The sequence below is a fragment of the Rutilus rutilus genome (assembly GCF_951802725.1).
Source record: "Rutilus rutilus genome assembly, chromosome: 17".
Taxonomy (NCBI): Eukaryota; Metazoa; Chordata; class Actinopteri; order Cypriniformes; family Leuciscidae; genus Rutilus; species Rutilus rutilus.
The window spans coordinates 30,143,252-30,170,446 of record NC_140230.1 but is presented as its reverse complement, the minus strand read 5'-3'; the positions used below and the strand labels follow the sequence as shown (position 1 = coordinate 30,170,446).

The window sequence follows — 27,195 nt, the reverse complement described above, 5'->3', positions numbered from 1 at the left end:
AATCAAGTGTCATTGAACTTATTATCTATCTATCTATCTATCTATCTATCTATCTATCTATCTATCTATCTATCTATCTATCTATCTATCTATCTGTCCATTCATCCGTCTATCTGTTTACTGTATATCTGAGTACTATATATTATTGCATACTGTGAAATTTTACAGTCACTGTACTAAGCATGTAGTTTTGTTTTATGAAACATATGGTGTGTAAGTACATTAGCACAGAGTCTTGTCTACATTATTGGCATGAGGATGAATGGAGAGCAAAGGTTGATAGCAGGAAACAAAACAAATAGCAATGTTATGAGCACCTGTTGTGTATCTGTAGGGGAATATTTTCTGGCCGGAAAGTATTCAAGAGCTATTTACTCAATGCACTTCCATCCATGGGCCTGTATTCAGAACAGCATTCCAGTTACGTAATTCTAATCCAAATAGGCAAAATGAACGTGCTGGTAACTGAACACTCGCTCACCGGGCAGATCAGACCATGTATTTTGCACTGGGGTCCACAAGTGAAAATGCTTATATTTAGTATAGTTTTCAGATTTCTTATTATTGGGTAAACTAAAAATATTGCTAAATAAATGTATGCAATATAAAAACATTAAAGTGCAAGCATTAAAATAATATGTGAAGATATTCAAGTCAAGTCAAGTCATCTTCATTTATATAGCGCTTTGAACCATGTAGATTGTTCCAAAGCGGCTTTACATTGATAATAGGAAATTAAAGTAACAGAGATTGTTTTGGCTTTATAGCAGCTCTAGAAATTCAGAAATTCAGAAATTCTAGAATTCAGAAAGGAGCACCCCTGTCCGCGGACATCCGTGCAGGACTGCATGCGTGCAGGGATGGAACCGAGTCAAGGCCGAGATCAGCAATCCTGGAACCATTAAATCACCAGAAACCTGATGCGGCTGTTTACCCACGGTGCAGCTGTTTCTCTTTATAGAGCTCTCTCAAAAAGGATTTGTATCTCTCCTGACCCCCCTCTGTCTCGCTCACGTACTCGCTCCTTTTCCAGCTTTTGAACTTGAACCTTGCTCAGAAACCCATGCAGATACAAGATTACTCGTCTTCCCTTGATTTTTCTATATGCTTCCGTAAGACTGGAGTGAATTGTGTAATGCCATTGCATATAAATCAGTGGTTGAAGCCCACTGCATAGGTCAGATAGGGAGGCGTCTCTGAACCTGTGCTGGCATTTTTCACTCTTTGCATTTGCTGAGGAGTTTAAAGTGAAAATGTCAGACAGTCACACTAAGCAGAGATGCAGGGCTGCATAGATTTATTCACATGCAGTTAGGGTTGGGTATCGTTTGAATTTTAGCGATTCCGATTCAGATGCTGCTTATCGATTCCGAGAAAATATAAAATAACACTGCACTTTATGAATAAGATATACATTACAAATATGGTTACAAAAGTATTCAGTCAAGAACAGCAAGTGAATTTTCTCTGTTTTTTGTTATTTGATTAACATTATTATAGTGACGGCAGCAGGAATATTAGGCTGCTGTCACTTTAAGAGCTGCACGAATCCAATATACAGTTATGCGTTTTCTTTGTCAACTGTTTATGTTCACTTAAGATATAACGGACGGATATTTTGACATATTTGTGTGTGTATTCGTCCGTTCAAGTGCAAAAAGATGCGGAAGAGAACTCAGTTCAGTATTGAGTTCTGTGCGTACCTGTTGGATGTGCGCAATATAGAAAACAGCATGTGAGTCTTCTTGCGATTGATTTAAAATCACATTAATATAACCTTTTCTGTGCGCGCACTTTGGATGTGTGTGCAGCACAGAAAACAGCACGTGGGTCCTCTTGCGCTTGAATGGTTTAAAGTCATATTAAAAAGCACAAAAAGGAATCAATAAGAGGATTCAATTTTTTATTTTTATAACAAGTATCCGATTCCAGAATTTTAATCGATTTTCGATTCCAAACAGAATACAGTATTTGTGTGGACATCTCATTGACTTCTGTTTATGTTCAGTTAAGCTAATAATAATTAATTCACCTTAACTCTTACCATTACAGACAGCTTATGAATTTTGAAAAAGTCATTTTTTTATAAATATAAAATAAAAATATATCTATTTTTATTATTTCATTAATTTAATGTCCTGTTTTATTTTATTTCATTTTCATAACCCAGTTGTCTTTGGTTTCTCCAGTATAATGTGAGTGCTGTACAGGTCATCCTGCTGATGCTGCCTACCACCAAGGGACTCTATGCTATTATTGACAGGTATGAAATGAGCCTTAAAGTCCCCCTGTAGTCAATAACTGTATCCCTTAAAACTCATCTTTGATCAACAAAATTACATATTTAAAAGTATTTTTTTAAGTCAGTTTAATGTAATTTAAGTTGATGTAAAGTTGAATGTACTTAAAAATTTAAGACAGCAACTTTTTTTTACAGTGTATGACGTAATTGACAGGTGATCCAATGACATTACACTGGTTAAAATAGCTGGTTTCTCTATATTTAAACATTATTGAAAACATTTGATAATGATGTACACAAGTAAACAAAATATATAACATTGTTTTTTGGGGGGATATTTTAATCCAAAAATCTTACATATTGTGATTTTAAAAATGTTGTTTCGCAACAATGGTTTGTTTGTTTCCCTGAGGTTGGTTTCCCTGAAATATTTATCTTTGTATGTTTGAGTATTGCAACATAGGCTGAACCAATGGTGGGATTTTGGGGCGGGGATATCTGTTCTGCTAAACTAATGGCAATTGGGGGGAGGGTTTGGGGAAACATGTTTATTATTGTTATTGCAGATCTGTTTGGTGAAAGGAATGACACACTTCACCTTTGACATTTTAACACAGGGACGGGAGAGGAATTGTCCCTCCAAGAATCATTTGTGCAAGACTGTATGCGTGCTGGGATGGAACTACATCAAGGGCAGCATCAGCTATCCTGGACACATTAATTAAATGAGAGAATCAGATACCTGATATGGTTGTTTACTCACTATGCAGCTGTTCCTTTTCTTAGAGTGCTCTCAAAAAAGGATCTGTATCTTTCCTCACCTCCCTCACGTACTCTTGTCTCTCTCCATGTCTGATTCTTGAACTTTAGCCTAGTTTAGAAATCCACCCAAATAGAACTGTTTTTACCAGTCTCTTCTTGATTTTTCTGTGAGCTTAATTTGGTGACAATTTTAATTCCATTGCACGAGAAGAGCACCGGACACTGTGCCATTCATCACTCTTGCTTCTGTAGAGCATATTCAAATGAAAATGTCAAACAGTTACAGGTAGTACTAATTATACCATCCAGTTGTTTTAGATTACTGTTATGTGAGAGAAGCAGGTTGTCCTGCTGACTAATGCTGTCTACTCCCAACAGGGAGAGCGGGACTCTCTGCTGTGATTGACAGGTGCAACATGAGCCTTGGTATTTGTTTTACATGTGTGGCCTAGAATTTAAAGCATTTTATAAAATGCATAATAGAGATGATGTCCGTGAGATATGTTATTAATAACCCTGAGCTAGAGTAATGCAGATATTATAGACAATATAATTTAGCACAATAAGGACGGATAGCTTGCTTTATGTATTGCCTAAAATACCACAGCTACTCTACCGCTCATGCTTAGAGTTTGGTATTTGAACAAATCTCTAACCCAAAAAAATTACACTCGGGCACATAAATTGTCTGGCACAGTTTAATGATGCCTCAAATCATGCATGTTATAAGTAATTGGGCTGAAATCACAATTATATAAACCGATTGAAGGACACTGAGGAAAGAGCCCAAGGGAACAGAATAGCATAGTGCTCTTATTTTGACTTATATCACTATGCAACCACCTAGCAAAGCCTTACCAACTATCCAGAACAAACTAGCCACAAAACAATGTTTAAAATAAAAAAAAAATTCTCAGAAAATATTAAAATGTAGCCTAATGTTTTCACTCGATTTTTAAAATCTGGTTTGCCTACTAAAATCTTTCCGCAGGTACATCACCAGTAGACGGGGACAGATTCCTGAGGTACCTTTATGCGCAAACGCTGGCTATACTAAGTAATTAATAGCCGAAGTTACATACTTCCCTACTATATAGGCCTAGTAGGCGAAAAACAGTATGTGACAGTAGAATTCACAATAGCCTACACAGTAGGCTACAGTAAGAGTAGGCAAAAAGTACCCGGATAACCAATTACTTTCAGCGAGATTCTGAAGTGTGCATATGATGGACACTTTATCCCATTATCCCTCACTCACTCGTTTTCATTCACTCCTTCAAGTGGCCAATAAATGTAGGGAATAGTGAATGAGGAAAGATCTAATTCACAGCAGCGCCATCTTTGATTTTTAACAGGAATGAAAGAGGCTGTGAGTGAGTTATCTCTTCAGTGGGCTGTACTGTTATTTAATGTGTTTTTTGATTGTTCTGCTGAATTCTGACTAAACAAACACTGCAAAAATATCTTTCCAAGAAATGTCATTAGACAAAAAGGTTTTTTTTTTTTTTTTTTTTTTTTTTACAGAGCGGATACTATTGAGAACATGGTAAGTCTATCCCTAACAGCCTCGCGTTCATGGCGCTGCTCTGAATAAGGTCTACAGGGGGCGATTTCCAACACCGCCTTTGAAACATTCAATGAACAGTCCGGCTTCGTCTAAAGATTTATTGAAAAACAGGCTCGCCCACCAAGTGTAATATCGCTAATACCCTGATTGCATTTGTAAGTAGCGTTGTAAGCGTCTTCTAAATTCATAAATGACTATGTAGATTTACACCAGACTGAATTTACGTTTGGATAGAGGCCAGTCTAATAAAAACTGAACAGGTTAGCACACACACACACCACACACACTTTATACGGGACAATCTTTGTTCAAGCAGCATTTTTAAATGTGAAAAATATGAACAGATTATGTGGCTTCACGTGTTAGCTGTCACTTCAGATACATTCTTTCCTAACTTGTTGGAACTGCATCAAAACAGTCCAGTATCTGTGAGCAAGAAATGCATTTTAATTCAAGATCTTGTTTGGGAGGAAATCTGGATGCTAGGCTAGCAGTGGCTATCATAGGCTACTGCCCAGGCAGAGTTGTTGGCCTGAGTTTTATCTCAGAATCAGGTTTCTGTGACCTTTACATCAGTAACAGGCTCATCCAGGGCTGGCTGACATCTTCAGCTGATGTTGTTGAATGCTGACTCACTTTTCTGTTTGCTGGTCACTGCATCAATTGTCTCCTCCAGAAAGTTTTCTTCAGCCAACATATATTTGTGAATGTAACACAAGAGTTGTTCATGTTAGCATTTTATTTCAGCTCTGAACTGATCCTCTTGCTCATTCGAATGGGATGAGTGATGTGAATGCAGATAAAGCTTTTACCATGCAGAGTGTCCTACAATCTCAGACCTCAAGTGTCAAAAAGAATCATGTTCCTGGAATAAGTGTGTGTGGACTGAGTGTTTTTTGTATGAAACTCAATTATTCACCCCTCTGTAGAGGGCAGGACAGGTTGGCAATTATTATGTAGGGTGCTTACGTTGCTTTTGTTTTCAGTACATACACAGCCATCCAGACGGAGCGCTGCATCCTAATTACCCGAGCTGAAGGACAGAGGCCGTCTCCTCGCCTCCTTAGCTGGAATAACTGTCTCGGTAAGTGTGTGTGTGTTTGCTTTTATTTACTTCAGCTTAAAAGGATCCTCAGGTTATTCATGAGGCCTAGATGGGATTTCGATTGAAAATCTGCAGAATGGGTTTAAACATGGTAAAACATGTTAAAGAGTTTAGGCATACTGTCTCATTGGTATGATCAAATTAGTCAAAGTATTTAATTAATACATACATAAGCAATTGGAACTTCTGGTTTGGAAGTTTAGGGTCTGGCTGCATCTGAAATCGCATACTCTTTGAGTGGGTATTTATTTTGAATAAGTAATTACTTCATGAGCGCTAAAAAAGTATGTTCTAAATAGTATGAATGTGTGTAGTATGAATGTAATCTGAACGTTTTACATTCGCCATGTTGTCATTATCATTTCGTCGCTTCACTGCCATTTACAAATCCTCTCCTGTGGCCTCATGGGATAGTAAAGAGTCCATCGTATGCACACTTCAGAATCTCGCCAGAAGTATTTGGTCATTTGGTCATCCACATTTTTAACAGGGTGCTTAAATTAGACATATTATTTGATTTATGTAACTGCAAAATGATTTTAAAAATAAAACCAGATTTAAACATTTTTGTTTATCATCTGATTATCAGCAAATGTGCATGTCCCTATTAACCATCATTACATTTTAATATTTATTTTTTTATTTAAAAAAATCAACTAAAAGGTGGGTTTTAATGAAATGACATGAATTTAAATGAATGCTACTTTTCTTAGCATTTCTCTGTTATAAAAGAACAGTGGATATTTTAATCATAAAACTAAAGCTGTAATTATTTATCATTATATTTATAATATACTGTAAACACTGTAATATTCAACCTCCAAAATTCAGTTAAAATGGTTGACACAAAACATGTTAGAATATAAATATTCTAATTTAATATAAATTAATATTTAATATATTAAACTGTTTGTACTTTGTACATTGCAAGGCTGTAATCATTTATTAAGGATTGAGGGAAATTTGCATTATTTGAACACTAAATATTGGGGTATGTCTTCCTATGGTGGTCCACCAAAGTTTATGGTCATTGTCTGAAATGTTCTGCCACATGGCATTATTTCCTGAGCATAACCATGCTGTACATTATTATTGACATTTGGCATTAACCCCTGAACTCAACAGTGTAGCTGTTGATTGTGCTTATTATTGAAGCTCAGTTAACTGAGCTTTCTGGATTTGTAGTGTCTGATCGGTGTTCAGGGTGTCTAGAGTGAATATATCACTGCAGCGGCTTCAGTTGACGGCTCTTATGTCAGTCGTCTCCAGCTGCTGTAATCTTCCACTGGAGATGAACTGCTCTCCGCTTCCTTGAATAAAAGCCCAGGCTTATTCCTGGAAGAATTCCCCTGTCTGTTCTCTGTTAAAGGACGCCTGAGTCAGCCACTAAATTCATCTTCAGCAAATTTGCCCAACCAGCGGAGTGTTCTCGAGCTGAAGGGTCGCGTCTAGAACAATTCTTTCTCCTCTGCTGATCATTTGCTCAACAAAATATGATTTTTTTTCTTTCTATTCTGATTCTTTTCAGGTGTTTCTGGTCAAATGATATTCCAGCTATTATCTCTGACTTGAAAGAAACATTCACAGCAAATTAAAGGTGATGAGAGACAGAGACCTGTGAATCAATTTAACCAGACATTTAAAGACACGTATAGACTGTGGTACTTTTAATTCCCTAAGACACACACACACACACACACACACACACACACACACACACACACACACACACACACACACACACACACACACACACACACACACACACACACACGTCTGGTTTACTATCTTTGTGGGGACTCTCCATAGACTTAATGGTTTTTATACTGTACAAACTGTATATTCTATCTCCTTACACTAACCCTAACCCTACCCCTAAACCTACCCATCACAGAAAACTTTCTGCATTTTTACATTTCCAAAAAAACTCATTCTGTATGATTTATAAGCTTGTTTACCCATGGGGACCTCAATTTAGGTCCCCACAGTGACACGAGTCCCCATGAGTCTGTGTGCATTCAGGTTGAAGTCCCCACTGGGATAGAAAAACATGAACACACTCACACTCAGACTCACGCACGCACGCACACACGCACGCACACACACACACACACACACACACACACACACACACACACAGGCCTATATTGTTAGTCAATTTTACGAAAGCAACTCTGATACACGTTCATGATGAGGTTGATTTGGGTGTGTTTTTTTATATTTTAAATCTAATCTGTGTTTAGGAATATTTATTTTCAAGGATTTATTCCTTAATAAATTAATTATTATATTAATTAATACAAATATATTAATTCTATTTTTACAGAGCTTATATTTAAGATGCTTTAATCTGCTTAGATATTTCAAATGCTCCTGTTATTCATGCAGTAAAGGGTATATAATTATTTCAAGAAATAATCCAATTTCATTTTTTCAAGATGCAATTTCATGTTCTTCTGTAAACGTTAATTTTTTTCGATGGATGCAGATTCATACTACTAAAAAATGTTTCCAGTCAAAATCATGTGTGGTTATCGGGGTTTTTGTGTGAATTCTGAGTACAAACTAATGTACACAAAGTGTGGAGGGAAATATCCAGCAAAGTTGGATATAATCCATCCATCCATCCATCCATCCATCCATCCATCCATCCATCCATCCATCCATCCATCCATCCATCCATCCATCCATCCATCCATCCATCCATCCATCCATCCATCCATCCATCCATCCATCCATCCATCCATCCATCCATCCATCCATCCATCCATCCATCCATCCATCCATCCATCCATCCATCCATCCATCCATCCATCCATCCATCCATCCATCCATCCATCCATCCATCCATCCATCCATCCATCCATCCATCCATCCATCCATCCATCCATCCATCCATCCATCCATCCATCCATCCATCCATCCATCCATCCATCCATCCATCCATCCATCCATCCATCCATCCATCCATCCATCCATCCATCCATCCATCCATCCATCCATCCATCCATCCATCCATCCATCCATCCATCCATCCATCCATCCATCCATCCATCCATCCATCCATCCATCCATCCATCCATCCATCCATCCATCCATCCATCCATCCATCCATCCATCCATCCATCCATCCATCCATCCATCCATCCATCCATCCATCCATCCATCCATCCATCCATCCATCCATCCATCCATCCATCCATCCATCCATCCATCCATCCATCCATCCATCCATCCATCCATCCATCCATCCATCCATCCATCCATCCATCCATCCATCCATCCATCCATCCATCCATCCATCCATCCATCCATCCATCCATCCATCCATCCATCCATCCATCCATCCATCCATCCATCCATCCATCCATCCATCCATCCATCCATCCATCCATCCATCCATCCATCCATCCATCCATCCTCATTGAGACAAAATCTTAAAAAACAGTGTGACTTTATCACATAAAATGGCAATGACATGAATATTTACAACCACTTGACTTAAGACTTTATAAAACATTACTTAATTATCATACAAAATAAACAATCTACATTTACTGGTGTTTATCCAAAATCTAAGATGTATAAAAGCTATTCGGTCAAATACAAATGTCTAAAACTTAGACTAAAACATACATGTTAATAGGTAAGATTCTAAAAAATGACACAAGAATAATCATTTACAAAGCTCTAAGAACGTATAGCTGCATTAAGAGTGAAGTTTTTGTTTCAGTGCCTTTCTCTGTGTCCTCCAACCGTGGCCCTCAGATTCAGAAGCTCTTCGTCAGCAATCAAACGCCCTGCCAACCGATTGGAGGAGAGGAAGCCTACTGCATACAGATTTTAACATTAGCTGCCAAACATAATGATCCACCCCAGAACAGGTCCAGAGGAGGGTGCTATGGAGCCACCGTCACCTGCTTCAGTAAATAGCTTCATCCATATTATCATCACTTTCCCCTCCAAACTCCTCCTCATTGTCAAAGTAGGACATGACGTAATCTGTTTCCTGTTACACACACATGATTAACTGGTTAAAACTTATATTGAACATTGGTTTCATATCCAGTCATTTCCTGCCGGTACTGGAATCGAACCAGCAACCTTTGGGTTACCAGTTGGACTCGCTAACCATTAGGGTTTTAGCCTAGGCTTTATGTTTTAATGGCAACAAAGTTGTAAAACTGCATTTAAAACAGAAAAGGTTAGTAATGGATTTATATAAATGCATAACGTTTACTTTTTGCATATTGTGAGTATTTGAATGTTTATGGAGTCATTCTAAGAACATCACTGTAACCCAGATTTTCCCCTTTTTTGGTAAAAGTCTAAAGTTTTTGTGGAAATCAACGTTATGCCACAATTACTGCCAATCAGTTATTGTTAACTAAAACTAAAACTCGTTAATTGAAATAAAGCTGAAATTAAATTAAATATAAAAATTAAAAAAATGGCTTTGGCAACTTGCAAAAAATAAGTTTTTAAGTTGAGGTCCTAAAGTGGCTAAAATAAAAATAAAAATATATGAATGTTAACTAATAAAAATGACAAAAGCACATAACAAAATGACTAAAACTATCATTTTAAATAAAAACTGAAAAATAACACTGCTGTCAGTTGAGCTTATCTTGTATTGAACTCAAAATATTCCTTTACGTTAGAATCAACTGAACTAATAACATTACATTTACATTACAATTATGCATTTGGCAGATGCTTTAATCCAATGCGATTTACAATGCATTTAAGTTTGACATTTTAAGTCATAAATTGCAGGCCCATTTTTTCATCTCAACTGAGCACTTTCTTTTCTTTTTACATTCTCTGTTGATCAAACATGTTGGCTTAATATCACAAGAGAAAGGAATCACTTACGCCCTCGAATTCCTCTTCATCACACTCCTCCTCTCCCTCGGCTTCTTCCTCTTCTGGCTTCTTTTTCTCTCCCTCCCCTTCATCAGAACTCCCTTCTTCCTCTTTCCGCTCCAGAGTCTGTACAGAAACACAGTTTGTTCATATGCCACAATTTTTTATGGGAATGTGCAACAAAGTAGATTAAAACTCCTTATATTTGAATGCATTACGCATTAATGGCAAGTATTTGTACACCTCCAGTTTGCGTATGATCTCCTCTTTGTCCACTCGTGGCTGTTTGGGTTGTTTGGGAACAGCTTGGCTTTCTGCAACCACATAAGCAAAGCATGTTTGTGACAGTGGAAATGACATCAGCAACATCCTCCCATAATAACATCTACTCTTTGATCACAGCTCCTCTGACAAAAGACTAAAAATAAACTTGTTTCTCCTGTTTTAGTGACAGACGCCCTTCAAGCCCAAACCTTCATCCCTCTCTCATCGTTCTCTTTCTCTCCATCCTTTCATTTTGGAGATGTGTGTGCAGCGCGGCTGAGAGCCGTCTCTCTGATTTCCCCAGAGACGCCGATGAGTCAGAGAGCGAAGCGCAGACCTGCCGGAGCGGTTTGTCTTTACACACTCATTCATGAGCACATCAGCCTCACCTGCTCCCTTATCTCGGCTTTAAACAGGAGCACATTTACACACCCATGCTTTCTGCAGCAGAACACAGTGTCCAGTATTAGAGCATAAGAGCCAGTTAAGAGCATCAAACAAACTCACTGTCTCTCTGCGGTCTCTTCTCCCTCACGCGCAGCTCCTTCGGAAAACGCCTCCAGTCTGAAAACACAAACGGATGTAGAGGATCACACAAGCGTGCAAGTGAATCAGTGCTGTTATTGTTAACTAAAACTATTAGAAACTATTGAAATGAAAGAAATTACAAGTATTAGATGAAAAACTTATTTTGAACATTGGTTTAATGCAAGTAAACCTCAGCATAATGCTTGTTGCCACACAAAATCATTTCGATTCATCCTCCCTTTAAAAAAGGCGAACGGTGAGGCACTTGGGGCCAATTTTTAGAGGATTTAAAAGCTGAAATGTGAGGCATAGAATTTCATAAAAGCACTTAAATTCATTTTCTGTTAGTACTCGTGTATTATTTGAGCTGTAAAGTTCTTTTTTTATTTCTTTTTCTTTTTACTGTTTTAGGGTTTTAGGCTTTTTGCTGTCATGGCAACAAAGTTGTAAAATAATTTTTACAAACTAAATTATTATTTTTTATTAAATATGCATGGTCTAAAAAGTGCTAAAATTAATAAATAAATGAATTAAAACTAAAACTGAAATAAAAATAATTTAAAACTGTTTAGAAATATAAAAAATTATAATTTTAAAATCACAAAAGCACATAAAAAAAACTTCAATGAAAATATAAATATAAATACTAATTCTAAATATTATTTGAAAATATATAAATAATATTAAAATAGCACTGAAGTGAATGACTGACATAAATCACTCACCTGGCTTCCATTCCAAACTGTTGTCAGTGGTTTCGTTTTTTTGGTATTTGTCAGAATAACGCTCCACATCTGTCAAGAGGAAGAAATAACTTCATATTGCTAATCACTATAGACCTATTCATAAAAAAAGGGAAGAAATCATCTGGCAAAAAAAAAAATAATCCCTGTAAATTTTTAAATCCTTGATCTTAGATTGTTTTTAAGTCTTTGATAAAAAGTAAAAATTGATTTAATAAATTATGCAGTCTCAGTCTAAAACTGTTTTAAAAACATTGGATTTTGTCTTCATTCAATCTGTATGGCAAAGAAATGGAGGATGTCTTAAAGTCGGCAAGAAATGGAAGTTGCGATAGACTTTTCTTCCTATTGTGACATATATTCAAGCTTCTGGAATGAGTAAAATGTAGAGCGGGATTTGATTTTGTCCTTCAGGAATTTATTGTATCATCGGATGTTGTGCGTTGCTAACTAAATGGAGGCAGAGAGGCTGCTCACTGCAGAGCCAATGGGTGGAGTTGACTGGACGTCCAGCCCCTCCTCGCTGAACATAATGGGTGGAGCTATAAGGTCGAACCTACCCATAACTCTATTATGGTTATAGGGCTCCGCCCATTAGGTCAGAAGAGGTGGAGCTGGACTGAAAGCCAGTTTGCAGTCAGTTGTGGAGGATATTTATTTAGCCTGCCTTAGAGACATTCATCATGAAGAGAACAGACATGGTTTCGAGGGGGATTCCCTATGAATTAAAAAATAAATAATCATGTGCACAAATAAATCATTTATAATAAGCACCACAACATTCTGTAAAAAAAACAAAAAAAACATGGTAACTTTATAGATGCCAGTAAAGAGTTCATCCTCTACCCTGAACTGACCTTTCTTGGGTGCAGCTGGACGGATGTAAAATGGAAGTGTCTTCATGGCTCCTCTGAACTCCTGTTTGAGTGCCAGCATGTACTCGGCCTCCTCACCCGCCTGCAGGGGCACCGGCTTCTGATCCAGAGGCTGAAACATCACACAGAATTGAGGAAGGACAGCTGATACACATCTGTCTTGTATAAGGGGTCAAACAAACACCAGCTTTGACAGTCAACTGTTGACTGAATTAAACATTCCTATTTATAAATGCGCTTTTAATAAGGGATATGTGATTCATTATGCTAGAGTTTCTCTCAAAACTAACTTCACTATTCTTAACCATTTTTTTGTAGTGACTTTTCAACTCATCACATGTTTCAACAATTCCTAACAACCACTTTTTGTTTTATTATGAACAGTATTTTTTATAGCAATTTAAAACTTGCACTTATGTTTGTAAAACGTTTTGGTTGTGCTATCTTTAAAAGCCCACTGAAGTGCCTCGAAAAGCTCAGCATTATTCAATGTTGACGTAATTTCCACTGAAACAGGAAGACAGGGCAGGATATATCAAACAGCTCCTCCACCTTTTAAAAATAGTCAATCGTGTTATTCAGCCAGAGCTGTTGAACTTGGAAAATCTGCAGTTACCTCCTAATCTAAATATATGTAATCTAAATTAAATATAGCATTCTGTGTAGAATTAAAATTAGATCCGCTCTGCTATCGTGTCTCTGGACCGGAGCAGACTGTGTGTGCGCTGCTGCGGTTCGCATGACACTAACGTGAAAGCAGACTTCATTCACCCTTATGGAAAACATATTTACACTGTCTGAATCATTCCCTAGGCCCTATATAGTGCACTATGTGCCATTCACCATGTAGAAATAGTAAATGTGTGAACAAGTGACCGATTTCAGCCGCAGCTTCAGTGTCTATTGATAATGTAGGGGGCGGGACTCTTTCGGTTCTACAGAGAATTTGATTGGACAGAAAATCTGATGAGAAGCTTAAAGGGATACTCCACTTTTTTTGGAAATAGGCTCATTTTACAACTCCCCCAGAGTTAAACAGTTGAGTTTTACCGTTTTCGAATCCATTCAGCCGATCTCCGGGTCTGGGGGTCCCACTTTTAGCATAGCTTAGCATAATGAATTGAACCGGACAAGACCATTAGCATCTCTCTCAAAAAAATGAACAAAGAGTTTCGATATTTTTCCTATTTAAAACTTGACTCTTCTGTAGTTACATCGTGTACTAAGACCGACGGAAAAGGAAAAGTTGCAATTTTCTAGGCTGATATGGCTAGGAACTATACTCTCATTCCTGCGTAATAATCAAGAAACTTTTCTGCAGTACCATGAGTGCAGCAGGCGTAATGATATGACGCAGCACCTGATAATAGTCCCCAGCTCAGTAGCCTATTATCAGGCGGCATGCGCTGCGTCATATCATTACGCCTGCTTCACCCATGGTGAGAGATTTTTTTCTCTTTTCATTTTTTTGAGAGAGATGCTAATGGTCTTGTCCGGTTCAATTCATTATGCTAAGCTATGCTAAAAGTGGGACCCCCAGACCCGGAGATCGGCTGAATGGATTCGAAAACGGTAAAACTCAACTGTTTAACTCTGGGGGAGTTGTAAAATGAGCCTATTTCCAAAAAAAGTGGAGTATCCCTTTAAGTGTAGAGAAATGTCTTCTGATCTGAAAAAATCACTGTAATCGCGGAAGTGAGAGACTGTAAGTTTTGAATGCTTATATCTTCTAAATGTGAATTTTGTCATTGTTTTGGAGCACACTAGCTTACAGATAACCTTAAGCCTAACATATCCATACTAAAAGCCACAAAACTTCAATTTTGATTTCATGGGGACTTTAAAATAAATAGCACTTTAATATTTTGTTGTGATGACATTCATACATTTTTGCTTTGTTTTACAGTTTTTTGGGCTGCTCTACATGTGACAGTTAAACTGGAGAAGATGTTATTACTTAGTTGTGTGATTTCTGGAGCTCAACGACGCCAGGAACGCCTGGGTTCGACTCTCAGAGAGTCTGAGAGCAAGAATTGATGCGTATCTTGACTTGAATACAATGTAAGTCGCTTTGGATAAAATCGTCTGCCAAATACATAAGTGTAATGTAATATAATTAATATCAGTCCGATGAGGTTTAATCTAATCTTGAAACACTCACAGGGAATACAGGGGTCGGCTGGACGGTGGACGGAGGGAGATTTTCTCCTTTACCGATTCCAACAATCTCCACAGAGAAAGTGAGCTGCCCTCTGCCCCTTCCTGCCATTATCTGAGACACAATCACCACATATCACATTTATACATCAGCTTGATTTATTCTATATGATTGATATGATATAATATGATATGATTGTCTGAGCACACTTCTATTCGGCTACAAAATAGACATTTAGACCAAACCAATGTAAATATTTTACATAATATATACACAATATATGTATGTATAAATATACTTTTATTAGTTTAGACCGAAATGTAATATTTAAACACGCCTCGTACACTCACAGACAAAAAATGCGACGAAATCCCTCTTTATTTATAACTTCATTTCATTGTGCCAAGCATTTATTGTATGATCCGTAAATATTAAACGCAGTTGTTTGTCATGTAAATTCATGGATTTTATTGATGTAGAGCAGTAAAATCACCCGCCAAACATCTGCATATTTGTTTTTGCCCGCCGCTGAATAAGTTCCTGCCAGAAACGTGTGCTCGTTCACTTATGGTTCCGCGTCTGCCTGTTAAACGAATCTAGTCTGAGTGAGTCTTGAAAAGCAAACAACTCAATATAAAAAACGATTATTTGAACAGTTCTGATGGAGGATCAAATGGAAAATTGTGTTTTTTCCAACTACATACAGTCAAAAGCTGATTTGTATTAAAACTATAACAAATCAGTAACTATATTTTAAACTTTTCTTCTTTTTTATATGAAGGTAACGGTAAAGCTGTCATGGAACCAGTTTACCATGTATATATGAAGAGTTCAGATGCAAAAGCCTCTAAGTGCCATCTGAAATTTTCTTCTAGAATGGTCATTTTTATCAAGCTCGTATATACAAGTTCAGTCATTTCACTTAAATGGCAATTAATAAGTCATTTTCATTGCCATTTAAGTGAAATTACTGAATTTAAATATACAAGCTTGATAAAAATGACCATTCTAGGAGAAAATTTCAGATGGCACTTAGAGGCTTTTGCATCTGAACTCTTCATATGTATATATATATATATAAGTACATTTTATTTATTATTTATTTTATTGTTTTACCCTTTTCCCAGGCCCATTTCCCTATCATAATATGTGAAAAAACACCATAAATGGATTCATTACTCAATTATTGAATTAATTATTATGAAACTGGATGAAAGTTTTTATTATTATTTTGTATTATACATTTTTCCAAAACTAGAAATGTCCCACTGTCATTTTTTATCACTACCAACAATTTTGCCCAATTTTGTGTACAAAATGTGTTTAAAAGAGATTTTCAAAATAAGTGCAGTTCCATTTCCTTCTGTTCTGATGAAGCTGCTTTACAGCACTTTTCTAGAAAACCTGACAACTGTTAAAATTCAGCTAAATCTGCATTTGTAAAAAATAAATAAATAAATAATGAAAGGAAAACTAACCATGATATTGCTGACTCACAGCCTCCCCCGTCAAAATCAGAAAATATGTGTGTATTAGTATGGGAGACAGAAATTAAGGATGGGCTCGTTTCAATAAGACACCCTAATTTTAACTAAACAAAAACTATAAACATTAATTGAAATATTGGGACACAAAATTCAAGCCATAATGTAAGTCTAAACATGCAGAGTAAAGAGCACACTCACTACTATTAACCTCTCTCTCTCTCTCTCTCTCTCTCTCTCTCTCCTGCAGCATGTGCATGTCACCGTGGGAACGCTTCTGTCGGAATCCACTGAATCAGTTGCCATAGAAACTGTGTTCAATAATAGCCATAGTCACTGAATTAGTATTTATGCAGTCTGAGAATTGTTTCACACCCCCTTCTTTCTTGCAGAGAGGGCCTTGATATATATATATATATATATATATATATATATATATATATATATATATATATATATCTCAAGGCCCCCCAAAAAAAAAAAAAATATATATATATATATATATATATATATGAATTTAAAAAAGGTGTAAATGCAAGGAATAATCCAGATTTATATTGAGGGAGAATATGCACCTCTGCAAGTGTGTTACGTGGATTTTAGCTATAGAGTTTGACTGATCTGAAATATGGCATCTTTACACTGCAAAACCAGCACAGATGCTGCACAGGGCATGTATTTACACAGAGCAATCGAATTATATTTTTGTGTGCAAGTCGTACTTTGTTTTAAATATAAAATGATACAAAATTAGAAAGAAAACAAAGCTCTGTCATGACAATAAGAGTGTTTAAGGCTGCACCAATGCTGATTCATTACTGGGGCATTAAGTGGGTCAGGGCTGGCATATTTTATATTTTGCATGGGTTTAATGCGCCATTGCGTCTTTACACAGAATTTAGAGCAGGCACAGAGCCTGCTCAGAGCAGCCTTAACTTGGCTCTGTAAAACACACACACAATGCTTAAACGTTCTCATGCATCAAGCCAAATTTGGTCTATTTTCCTTAGACAAGACAAGTCTATTACTATTATTATTATGGTATCAAATTGTATTCAACCTGTAAAACACAGCACACCATGACACACACATGCAGGGGTGCATCAAACAAGAGGAAAAAATTCAATGATAAAATGTAAAGAATGATAATAATTGAAATAAAGTTTCCCCCTAGTGGAAAGCAGAGATGGTGCTGTGCATGCGAGCAGTCAGACAGCCAGTGAGTCTGTGCGTGATCGTGGGAGACTCGCATCAGCTCACTGCCCACTCCACGCCCCCGCAGAGTCTCCCAAACTCTCGGTCGCAGGAGGAGAGATGATGTGGGGGATGTAAGACACGGGGCAGCAGCTGGATTCTCGGGCGAAAACCAGCCGCTCTGATGGAGTGAAGACAAGCAGATACACGGTGAGACTCTCTCGACATACTCTTCTGCAAATGCTTCAATGTTAAAATGTATTATTATTTTGTATTATTCTCAGATGAGCATGGTCATAATTAAGCAGACTTCAGTCCTTCGTATTGCAGCGATATCTTAATATTTCCTTGCACCGTCTTTCTTGATATTTAGGCTACATTTCAAACCACTTTTATAGAGCATTTTTCCACGTTGAGAAAGCATGCAAACGACTACGAAATCATTTTCCGCCGGATTGCATGTGCACTGTTTAGAAATGGTTGCTCATTTTAGGTGTGAGTTGATGAAGGTAAGAGCAAATGTTTTATTGGAGGAATAATGTGCATGTGGCTGCTGCTGTTCATAAGGCTTTATAAACGTTCATAGCTGACAAATTCATGCACCGCAATTCGGATTCTCGGCTACACCGACTGTGTGCTGGCATTTCCTTAAGATCCTTTTTAAAAAGATCACTGAAGATTTACTGTGTGTGTAAGAGAAGGTTTAAGATGGATATTTATGCTGCTATAATGTTCATTCTCTCACTTTAATACACGAAAACTTCAAATATGAGCCTTTATGTGGCGGTTGGCGCATGTTTGCTTCTTACAGAGACTTGAAGTGTGTGTCTGCTGTTCGGAAGTTCATTTGTGGACACTGAGGCTTTGCGTCAGGCACAGAGCTGACGTGAATAGACACCAAATTTGAGGCTTCGAGACTAAAAATAGTACTGAGCTGAAGATATTTGCAGGTGGCGTGTAAAACCAGTCTGCAACACATCAAATTCTGAAACTGCTCCGTTTTTGGCGAATAACGTTCAGCACCGCGGACAGCGACACACAATCAGCGGTTACTCGCTTGTATGATTTTAGTAATATTTCCAATTACATAATTAAGGCATGAGAAATGTTGCTGCTTGCATTGTTGGCTATATAAGAAGGAAATAATGCCATTGTACTGCAATGAACAAGTATGATATTGCTACGGTTTTTTGAACATGGCAATAGCGATACCACATATGATGGCAAGTATGGTGATCGTGGAGTTCATTGAAACACTCTATTGCACAAAAGTATTAATTTAGTATATAAAGCATATAGGCAAATCTCACTAAGGAAATAAAAAAATGCCCCAGTGATGTCGCTCCAAAATCAAGAAAACAAAAGGAATTGTACTTTGCATATGAAGCCTATTTTTAGGACTATTAAGAGTTTTGATTATTATGACAATTAAGTATTTTACACCCCAGTTCTCATTACTTATTTGAAAAAAAGAATAATATTTTTTGGATCATGTTATCGTTTTTTTAAAAATACATATTTTTAAATTAAATTCTTTCAAAAAAAAAAAAGAGCTTGCATCAGAGAGCTGATTTGATGCTTTGAGACTAAAAATAGTTCTGAGCCGAAGATATTTGCAGCTGGCGTGCAAGTCGAGTCTGAAACGCATCAAATTCTGAAACTGCTCCGACTGTCTACAAAATACAGTCTCAATTACTGTCATGTGAAAAAAAAATTTATTGTAATGCATTTAATCATCATGCTAGTTGGTTATCTACTTATTTTTTTATTAAAATAATTTTAGCTTAAAAAAAACTCTATAAGACAGTACAAATACTACTTTACAGTAATGAGAAATATCACGTAAAAGTGATTGGAATAGGAAGAGGGACATGATCAGATGCAATGAGAATCGGTGGGGGTAAAATAAGCTTATTTGTCTTAAAAACAATGTCAGAATGCAAAAAGCAAATGCAATGATCTTATACGTAAGACATATCCATATATGCTCTATAGTATATTAATCATCAGATTTCTACATTGATCACATGAAGCCACTTTCCTGTCTGCATAAAACGTCTGCAGTTCGAGGGCAGAGAAGAATGTGTCGGTTGTGTGCAGTTATGTGAAAGGAGACGCACAGATTACTCTTGAATTGGAGGAGAATTCATTCTCAGCTCTGTAAATCACTGACCACTCAGTCTAGTTGAGTCAAGTGGTTTTGTTTGCATTCATTTCATTAAAGACCAAGTGTAGGAGAAAAACAAACTCAGCACAACATGAACGGCCATGAAAATGACACCAAGATCTAAACATGCCACTATAAACAATCGTAAAGAAACACAAACGGCAGTAAAGACAGTTCAGAGGACGTGTCAGGAATGCTTAGGACATTTAGTATGATGGAGATAATCTCATTGCCCCTCTTAGAGCTGGTTCTCTTTGAAGCTGCCAATATGAGTGATGAATTCCCTCAGCAGTTCTGATGCGACTGGGTCACAGGGTCAACGGTGCACCGCTGACGGATGCTGTTCTCTCAGCTGCTGTAAAAGGGATTGCACCTGCCTTGATCCGTGTGATCTAATGAGGCAAACAGCAGCTCAAAGGCACCACGGAGCTCTTGGTGGGGCGAAAAGGTTTGACTGCACAGCCCTTTCTGCTCACGGGCCCACTAGCGCAACCTCAGATGAAACCTAGAGTCACACACACACTGCTGTTACGTAAAAAAGAAAGCCAGGGGTGGGGTCTCTCAGAGGAGTGAGAATAAAGACACGATATTAATTTCCATCATCTGTCGGGAGACCAGAGAGAACTGGATACGATTTGTCCCGACAAGACAGCGTGGTATGTCGCCTCGCTCCTATGGCGCAGCACTAAAACGCAGACTCGACATGCTTCTCAACGTGCTTTATTTTGGTCAGAGCTCTCCACTACACTGGTGTGTACACACTCGAAGATCCACAGGGAATGCTGGGAAAAGCAAAGGCTTTGTTTAGGTGGCACATAAATCCGATTTATCTATCAAATGTAATCTTTGGGACTGTCTGAACTGTCATTTTGCCAGTGACAGTGAAGTCAATATCTGATATCTACACATACACCAAATATTGACTGAGAATCCTGATCTCTTTTAATACACAACAAATGCTGCAAGAGAAAAGTAAATTCAAAGTGACAAAGCTGTAGACAGCTATTAGATAAAAACTACGTAAAATCTGATCAGATAACGTCCACTTTCATAAATGCAATCTTCTGCCTTTAGTCATATTTATGTGGTTTGGAATAAGTCTGTAAAAATAATGATTTTATGTTTTTTTTTCTTTGTAGCTACAAAAGTGCTACAAAGAGATTTGAGACGGAAATGCTGTCTGACTGAACAAAGACAGAAATGTTGACGGAGTGAATAATTGAAAGATGATGACGGTTGTTTGTATGAATTGAAAGAGAGTGGAAAAAATTATGTACAGCATCTTCAATATGTCATCATGTGTGACATAACGTCCATTTTGGTGTTCCAAAAGTGAGTGAAGAATCAGACTTCACTTGTTTTTTTAAGTCTTGAAGTTTAGTTCTTTTCCTCTTATGTTTGGAGGAGCCAAAGACTAAACTGATAAAAACAGATAAAAATGTATACATTAAATGCAACGTAAATCACTAATGCAAAAAATTAATCTGGCAAATACATAACTGAAATGTACCAGGTGTTTCTTGTTTAATCAGTCTGTGTATAAATAACCCTCATGGTTCTAGACTAGAGTATATCTAAATTATGCAAATTAGAAAACAATTTATTTAGAAAACACAGATGTTGGTGCAGATTTGCACTAGCTGCATGCACTTACATAACTTTAAGCATCTTCTTTGCATATATCCCCACACATTAGCTCTGACTGCTTCTAAACCGAGCAAGCGGTCTGTAGCATCGAAACTGTAGGTCTTGACATTAACCAGAACAAAAGCCTTGGCTGATGTCCTTAAATTGATAGTTCACTCAAAAATGAAAATTCCGTCATCATTTTACTCACCCCTCATGTCGTTCCAAACCTGTATGACTTTTGTGCTGAACACACAAGAAGATATCTGAAGAATATTGGGGTGACGTCGAAACAATATTGGACCCCTCTGACTTTTAATATATTGTTTATTATTATATACATACCCCACATTTGAATGAAATCTGAGAGATTTCTGTCCCTCCATTGAAAGTCTGTACTGTACACCCAAAACACATCAAAATGTTAATCAAAAAGATTGTAAAATAAATCCATATGAATCAAGTGGTTTAATCCCAGTCTTCTGAAGAGAAGCTCTATGTAATGAACAGATTTAATTTAGGCTTTCGTTCACATATAAACATTGATCAGCTAATATAGATAGAGCACTTAAATATGGTAATAGAAGCTCAACCATACTTGCTTGACACGTGAGAACAAACCTCGTTGGTTCTTGCAGAAGTTCAACTTAATTGATGACAATTTTTATTTTCTGGTGAACTGACCCTTTAAAATAGGCTGGTCACAATATACATCCGGTCAGGATACATACAAGAAGGCCTGTGGGTTTTGGCAGGCTGATCTCCTGAGAGACGCCGCTTGCCCCAAGTCTTTGTGCCACATCTCTCCAGTGAGTCTATCATGGAGATGAGTCATCCGTGCTGCCTGTGCGAGACAGAAGATTAACCTCACTGTCTCGAATCCATGAGACCCTGGCCTCTTAAAGATGGATTTTTTTGCAATTACACTTTCAAAGAACAGAGTTATTTTCCCTGTTCCTCTCCACCTCGCATAATCAGTATGCAAAAACAGCATTCCTCTTGCTTTCCCTGACTGAGCTGGCTCGGAAATCACAGAGAATTCCTTAAGAAGGCAGGCAGGAGGAGCAGCAGCAGCTCGGGGTCTGTGGGTGTATTGGTGTGATGGAGGAGGGATGTGAATTCTGCACAGCTACACACTCTGAACGTTCCCAGTGTTCTTCTCATATTGCCAGAGATAGACTGGGCGTTAGGAGCACCGGGGCCTCGTCTGGTGGGCCAGTCGACTTTAGGGAAGGCTGTATAATGTAAATATACAAAGGTTTAAAGGTATATGGTGCAGCACAGATAGATATTTTGTTAGGAAACCATAATATACAAGTGAACTCAATAAATAACATTATACAAAAGCAGCCAGTTAAGATATATTAAAGTATAGTGAACATATATATATATATATATATATATATATATATATATATATATATATATACACATAAGGCAATCATTTATATACTATACAGTATTATATACTGTTCATACACTACCATTCAAAACTTGTGGTCAGTAAGTTTTCTTATGCTCACAAGGCTGCATTTATTTAATAAAAAACAACAAAAAAACAGTAAAAACGGTAATATTGTGAAATATTATTACAATTTAAAATTTATTCCTGTGATGACAAAGCTGAATTTTCAGCATCATTAATCCAGTCCTCAGTGTCACATGATCCTTCAGAAATCATTCTAATATGCTGATTTGGTGCTCAAGAAACATTTCTTATTATTATCATCAATTCTTTGCCACATCATAAATGTCTTTAATTCAACTTAACGCTGAACTCACCCCATCTTACTCACTCCAAACTTTTGAAGTGTAGTGTGCATACTGTACTTTGTATTGGGCTGTTATCTGCTGTGTGTTGTGTCCTGGGCTGGCATGGGTCCTTGGCAGTTTTTTAGTCACATCTTTGCATATCGCTGCTTTATATCACCAGAGTTTGGGATCTTTATGCAGAACAGCAGCGAGAGAAAGAACAAGGAATAAACCAAACAAATTATATATGGATGAGGACTCTCACTCTGTGTGTTCAACAAATCAGACTGTAAAGGAACATCTCAGATTTTACCTTGCGCAGTCAGTTTGTCCTTTCCCCCACTGACCTCAAGTCACTTAATGTCACCATCTTCCATAGTTGAACCACCCTAACAACCCTCTGTGACAATACATGATCGACTGCCAACTTAGTCGAAACAATTTAATATTTCTCTCCTCCCCGTTCATGTAGCTCATTGTTTCAGTTTGAAAAGAGGATGTGACTACCGTATATCAATATGCCATGTGACTTTGGGCTCACTGAATTTCATATAATTTTAAACTGATTTCGAGGGCTGTGGAATGTTAATAATGCTGTTATTAGACTGGATGCCCTCCTGCCACCCCATGTTGCTCGCTCTAATCATCTTCAAGATAGTTAGCTCATTCATTGCATGATGGGAAGGTTTCTGATTGAGGGTGAACAGTCACCTCTTTTTTGGGTCTAATAATTATAATAATCTTTCACACTAACCCCCCTTCCCCCACACATTTTTTTTTCAGCTCAAAAATCATCCTATACAGTCAAAAACAACTGTTAAATATTGTAAATATGGTTTATTTGCCTTACCTTGCGATTGCAGTACTTCAGATATCAAATAAAACTATAATTTTTGTGTCAGTAAATCTCTGGTATCTGTGTGCAGAGCGGACTGAGCTTGTCACATGTCTTGATGCTCTTTTCACCACTCAGGAATTCAATTTTCTTTTCTTTACTGGACTGCCATTATCATCTCCTCTCCTGCCTTCATTACAGAGAAGGTGGAGAGAAGACTGTGTTAAAGAGTACAGGGCTGTACAGAGTGTCAGCGCACAGGACACAGTGTTCAGAACACAACTGACTAAGAAGGCAACACTTTTACGAGTTTATATACATTAACTTTTGTTAATGCATTCATGGGTTCATGGTTAACTAACAATTAACAATCATTTTAAAGTGTTAATACTATAGTAAGACAATGTAGAGTAATTATGGAGTTTTGAGTGCTGTGGATTATGTGGTTTTGAGTCTGATCAAAATAATGTGCTTTTAGATTTCAGATTTTGTTTGATTTATTTGAGTTGTGTGACATTCTAAACTGAATTGAGAATGCCTGTTAAATTCACTTCCTGAATTTCAACTGAATTTAGTTTGATGCAGAAGTATATTTTAACGTAAGAAATTGAAATAAATTCATGCAATTAAGTAAAAAGCAAAGTTTGTCAAATGTACCTCATGACAAAGCACTTTTATTTGTTTTCGTTCCAGGTTGACCAGAATCTGAGCCGGGATGTGCGGACAGTGCTGAGGCCGGAGGAGGGGAGAGTGGGGGATTCTGGATTTCTTGAGGTGGAGAGCGTGACATCATGGGTGATGGAGGGGCCTTGCGCACGGAGGGCAATGCCCTTCTGAAGGCTGTGTTCCAGGGCAAACTCCGCCTCGCACGCCTCCTCCTGGAGGGTGGAGCCTACATCAACGAAGGGAACGAGCGAGGAGAGACGCCCATCATAGCAGCCTGTCTGGCAGGATACGATGATCCGCAGACCCGGCAGAGAATGGTGCGATACCTGCTGGAGAAGGGAGCAGACCCAAACATCCCCGACAAATTGGGTCGGACCGCCCTGATGCATGCATGTGCAGAACGGGCAGGCAAAGAGGTGGTGTCGCTGCTGCTGGAAAACGCAGCTGATCCCAGCTTGAAAGACTACTCTGGGTCCTCGGCACTTGTACACGCCATCAATAAGGGTGACAGGGACACTCTCCAGGTCCTGCTGGATGCCTGCAAAGCCAAAGGCAAAGAGGTAATCATTATTACAACCGATACATCACCCTCTGGCACTAAAAAGACCAAACAATACCTGAACTCTCCACCGTCTCCGGGTGTAGTGGACAATCTCTCCCCTGCTTGTATGTCTCCATCCGAAGTGGAGATCCACACCACTGGCTCTGCCCCTAGTAAGGAGGAGGAAGGTATCTTCAGCTTCGCTGTGACTTCAGCACTTCCACTACCCTCCAGCAGACCACAGGGGGAGAGGAGACCACCACCCCGCAAGCTTCTGAAAAGACTGAACTCTGAACCCTGGGGTCTGGTGGCTCCTTCCGTACTTGCTGAGAGAGCAGAGCGGATAGAGGGCGATTTAGCAGAGGAGGACAAGTTGGTCTCAGAGATGAATGGGATGACAGTTTCCGGGCCAGGCAGACCTCTGCTGTCCCGAAGGCACAGTATAGAGACCCATGACCCATCCTCTCCGAAGCTAATGGACCGGTCCTGTTCGGAAGACTGTGCTGCACTGTGTGGCTCGTCCTGGGCGGATAAAGTCCATCAGCACCAGTCACTGTATCGTAGAAACACGGCCCCTGAGACTCAGGACAATGTGGCTCAGGCAGCGACGGGAATCCGTGGCTTGCCACACCCCAAACTCACCCGCATGGAACACTACGAGTCGGACACTCACCTGTGTCCTGCCTCCATCCCTGGATCTCCAGATTCTGGACGTGTCTCAGTGGAGCGCCGCAAGTACAATGCCTCTCCCTTGTCGCTCCTCACCAGCTCTTCTCGAGAGTCTCTGGAGAGCATTCCCAACTCTGTGTCTCCCATCACAATGCGACGGCGTCCAACAGGACTGTTGGAACGGCGGGGATCAGGGACTCTCCTCCTGGACCACATCTCCCACACACGACCTGGATTCCTTCCTCCTCTCAACGTCAACCCCCAGCGACCCATTCCTGATATCCGAGCCAACGGAAAACCCACCTCTCCCGTTCACTCAGGGAGCAAGATCCTGCTGCCGGTTGCACCATCATCTCCAAAACGTGGGCCTGACTTCAAGATGAAGAAGAAACTGATGAGGAGACATTCGATGCAGACAGAGCAGATGAAGCAGCTTTCAACCTTCCGTGAAATCCTCACAGAAAAGGTTATGGAGATGAATGGAGATTGAGAGCAAGAGAGAAGGAGAATGGGAGACAGTGCTGGCCGAGAGGCTCCTCGCCGGGTTCATCTACATCTTCTTTGAGGCACACCTGCTCTTGTCCAGTTCAGCTCATTTAAAACAAAATACATACATCAAAGATATGCATTATGAACACAAAACCATCTTAAAATTTTGATTATGAAAGAAAATGAGTCATGGTAACTTAAGATCATAAAGGGATCAGTTATAACAAATGATCTGTTCTTTGTTGGATTCTAATGTTGTTTAGGATTATTCATTGACCATCAAGAATGTGTGAAAATGAAACCATTAGTGTCTATGGAAGTGCTTTTGGTGTTTGAATTTGCTGCAAGCCCCAGGTGAGACCTCACAGATTTGGTGTTCTACGGGTTTCTCTTTGTATTAGCGCTGTTATGGCTATCAGCTTCCTTCCAGTCATGCACTGTCAGAAAACATTTAAAAAAAAATCATTTTTATGGGTACAACAGCTTGTCAATGGGGCAGTACCAGTTCCAAATTTGGATATATATTAGGGGATAATATTTTTATGTACTTTATATACCCCTAAAGGATGAATATTAGTACTTTAGAGTAGTATTATGTACCCTTAAGGTACTACTATGAATCTTTTAGGGCTAAATAAGGTACAAAGATGACCCATTAAAGG

At 38.4% G+C, this 27,195-nt stretch overlaps 2 protein-coding genes across 3 annotated transcripts; one reads left to right on the top strand and one right to left on the bottom strand.

Annotated features, from left to right (window-relative positions):
* Positions 1–9,115: 9,115 nt before the first annotated feature.
* polr3glb (RNA polymerase III subunit GL b) lies at positions 9,116–15,665 on the bottom strand. 2 transcript variants are annotated; one of them, XM_084384646.1, is made up of 8 exons: positions 15,461–15,665; positions 15,114–15,224; positions 12,935–13,064; positions 12,060–12,128; positions 11,314–11,370; positions 10,786–10,856; positions 10,552–10,668; positions 9,116–9,685 (listed from the first exon to the last, which is right to left on the bottom strand). In XM_084384646.1, the coding sequence occupies exons 2-8, from the start codon at positions 15,219–15,221 to the stop codon at positions 9,599–9,601; spliced, it is 639 nt and encodes a 212-aa protein (XP_084240772.1). In that variant the 5' UTR covers positions 15,222–15,224; positions 15,461–15,665; the 3' UTR covers positions 9,116–9,598. The 2 variants fall into 2 exon arrangements, with proteins under 2 accessions (XP_084240772.1, XP_084240773.1); XM_084384647.1 differs by having other exon boundaries at positions 15,604–15,659.
* Positions 15,666–17,715: 2,050 nt separating this feature from the next.
* Positions 17,716–27,059, top strand: ankrd34a (ankyrin repeat domain 34A). Its single transcript, XM_084384779.1, has 2 exons — positions 17,716–17,998; positions 24,862–27,059. The coding sequence occupies exon 2, from the start codon at positions 24,960–24,962 to the stop codon at positions 26,532–26,534; it is 1,575 nt and encodes a 524-aa protein (XP_084240905.1). The 5' UTR covers positions 17,716–17,998; positions 24,862–24,959; the 3' UTR covers positions 26,535–27,059.
* The last annotated feature ends 136 nt before the right edge of the window (positions 27,060–27,195 follow it).

Excerpts from the sequence above, each read along its gene's own strand:
- ankrd34a (XM_084384779.1), top strand. The coding sequence starts at position 24,960 with ATGGGTGATGGAGGGGCCTTGCGCACGGAGGGCAATGCCCTTCTGAAG.
- polr3glb (XM_084384646.1), bottom strand. The coding sequence starts at position 15,221 with ATGGCAGGAAGGGGCAGAGGGCAGCTCACTTTCTCTGTGGAGATTGTT. Across the intron at positions 12,129-12,934 it reads TCCAGCTGCACCCAAGAAAG|ATGTGGAGCGTTATTCTGAC; the intron begins GTCAGTTCAGGG and ends TCCTCTTGACAG. Across the intron at positions 10,669-10,785 it reads AGATCATACGCAAACTGGAG|ACTCTGGAGCGGAAAGAGGA; the intron begins GTGTACAAATAC and ends GTTTCTGTACAG.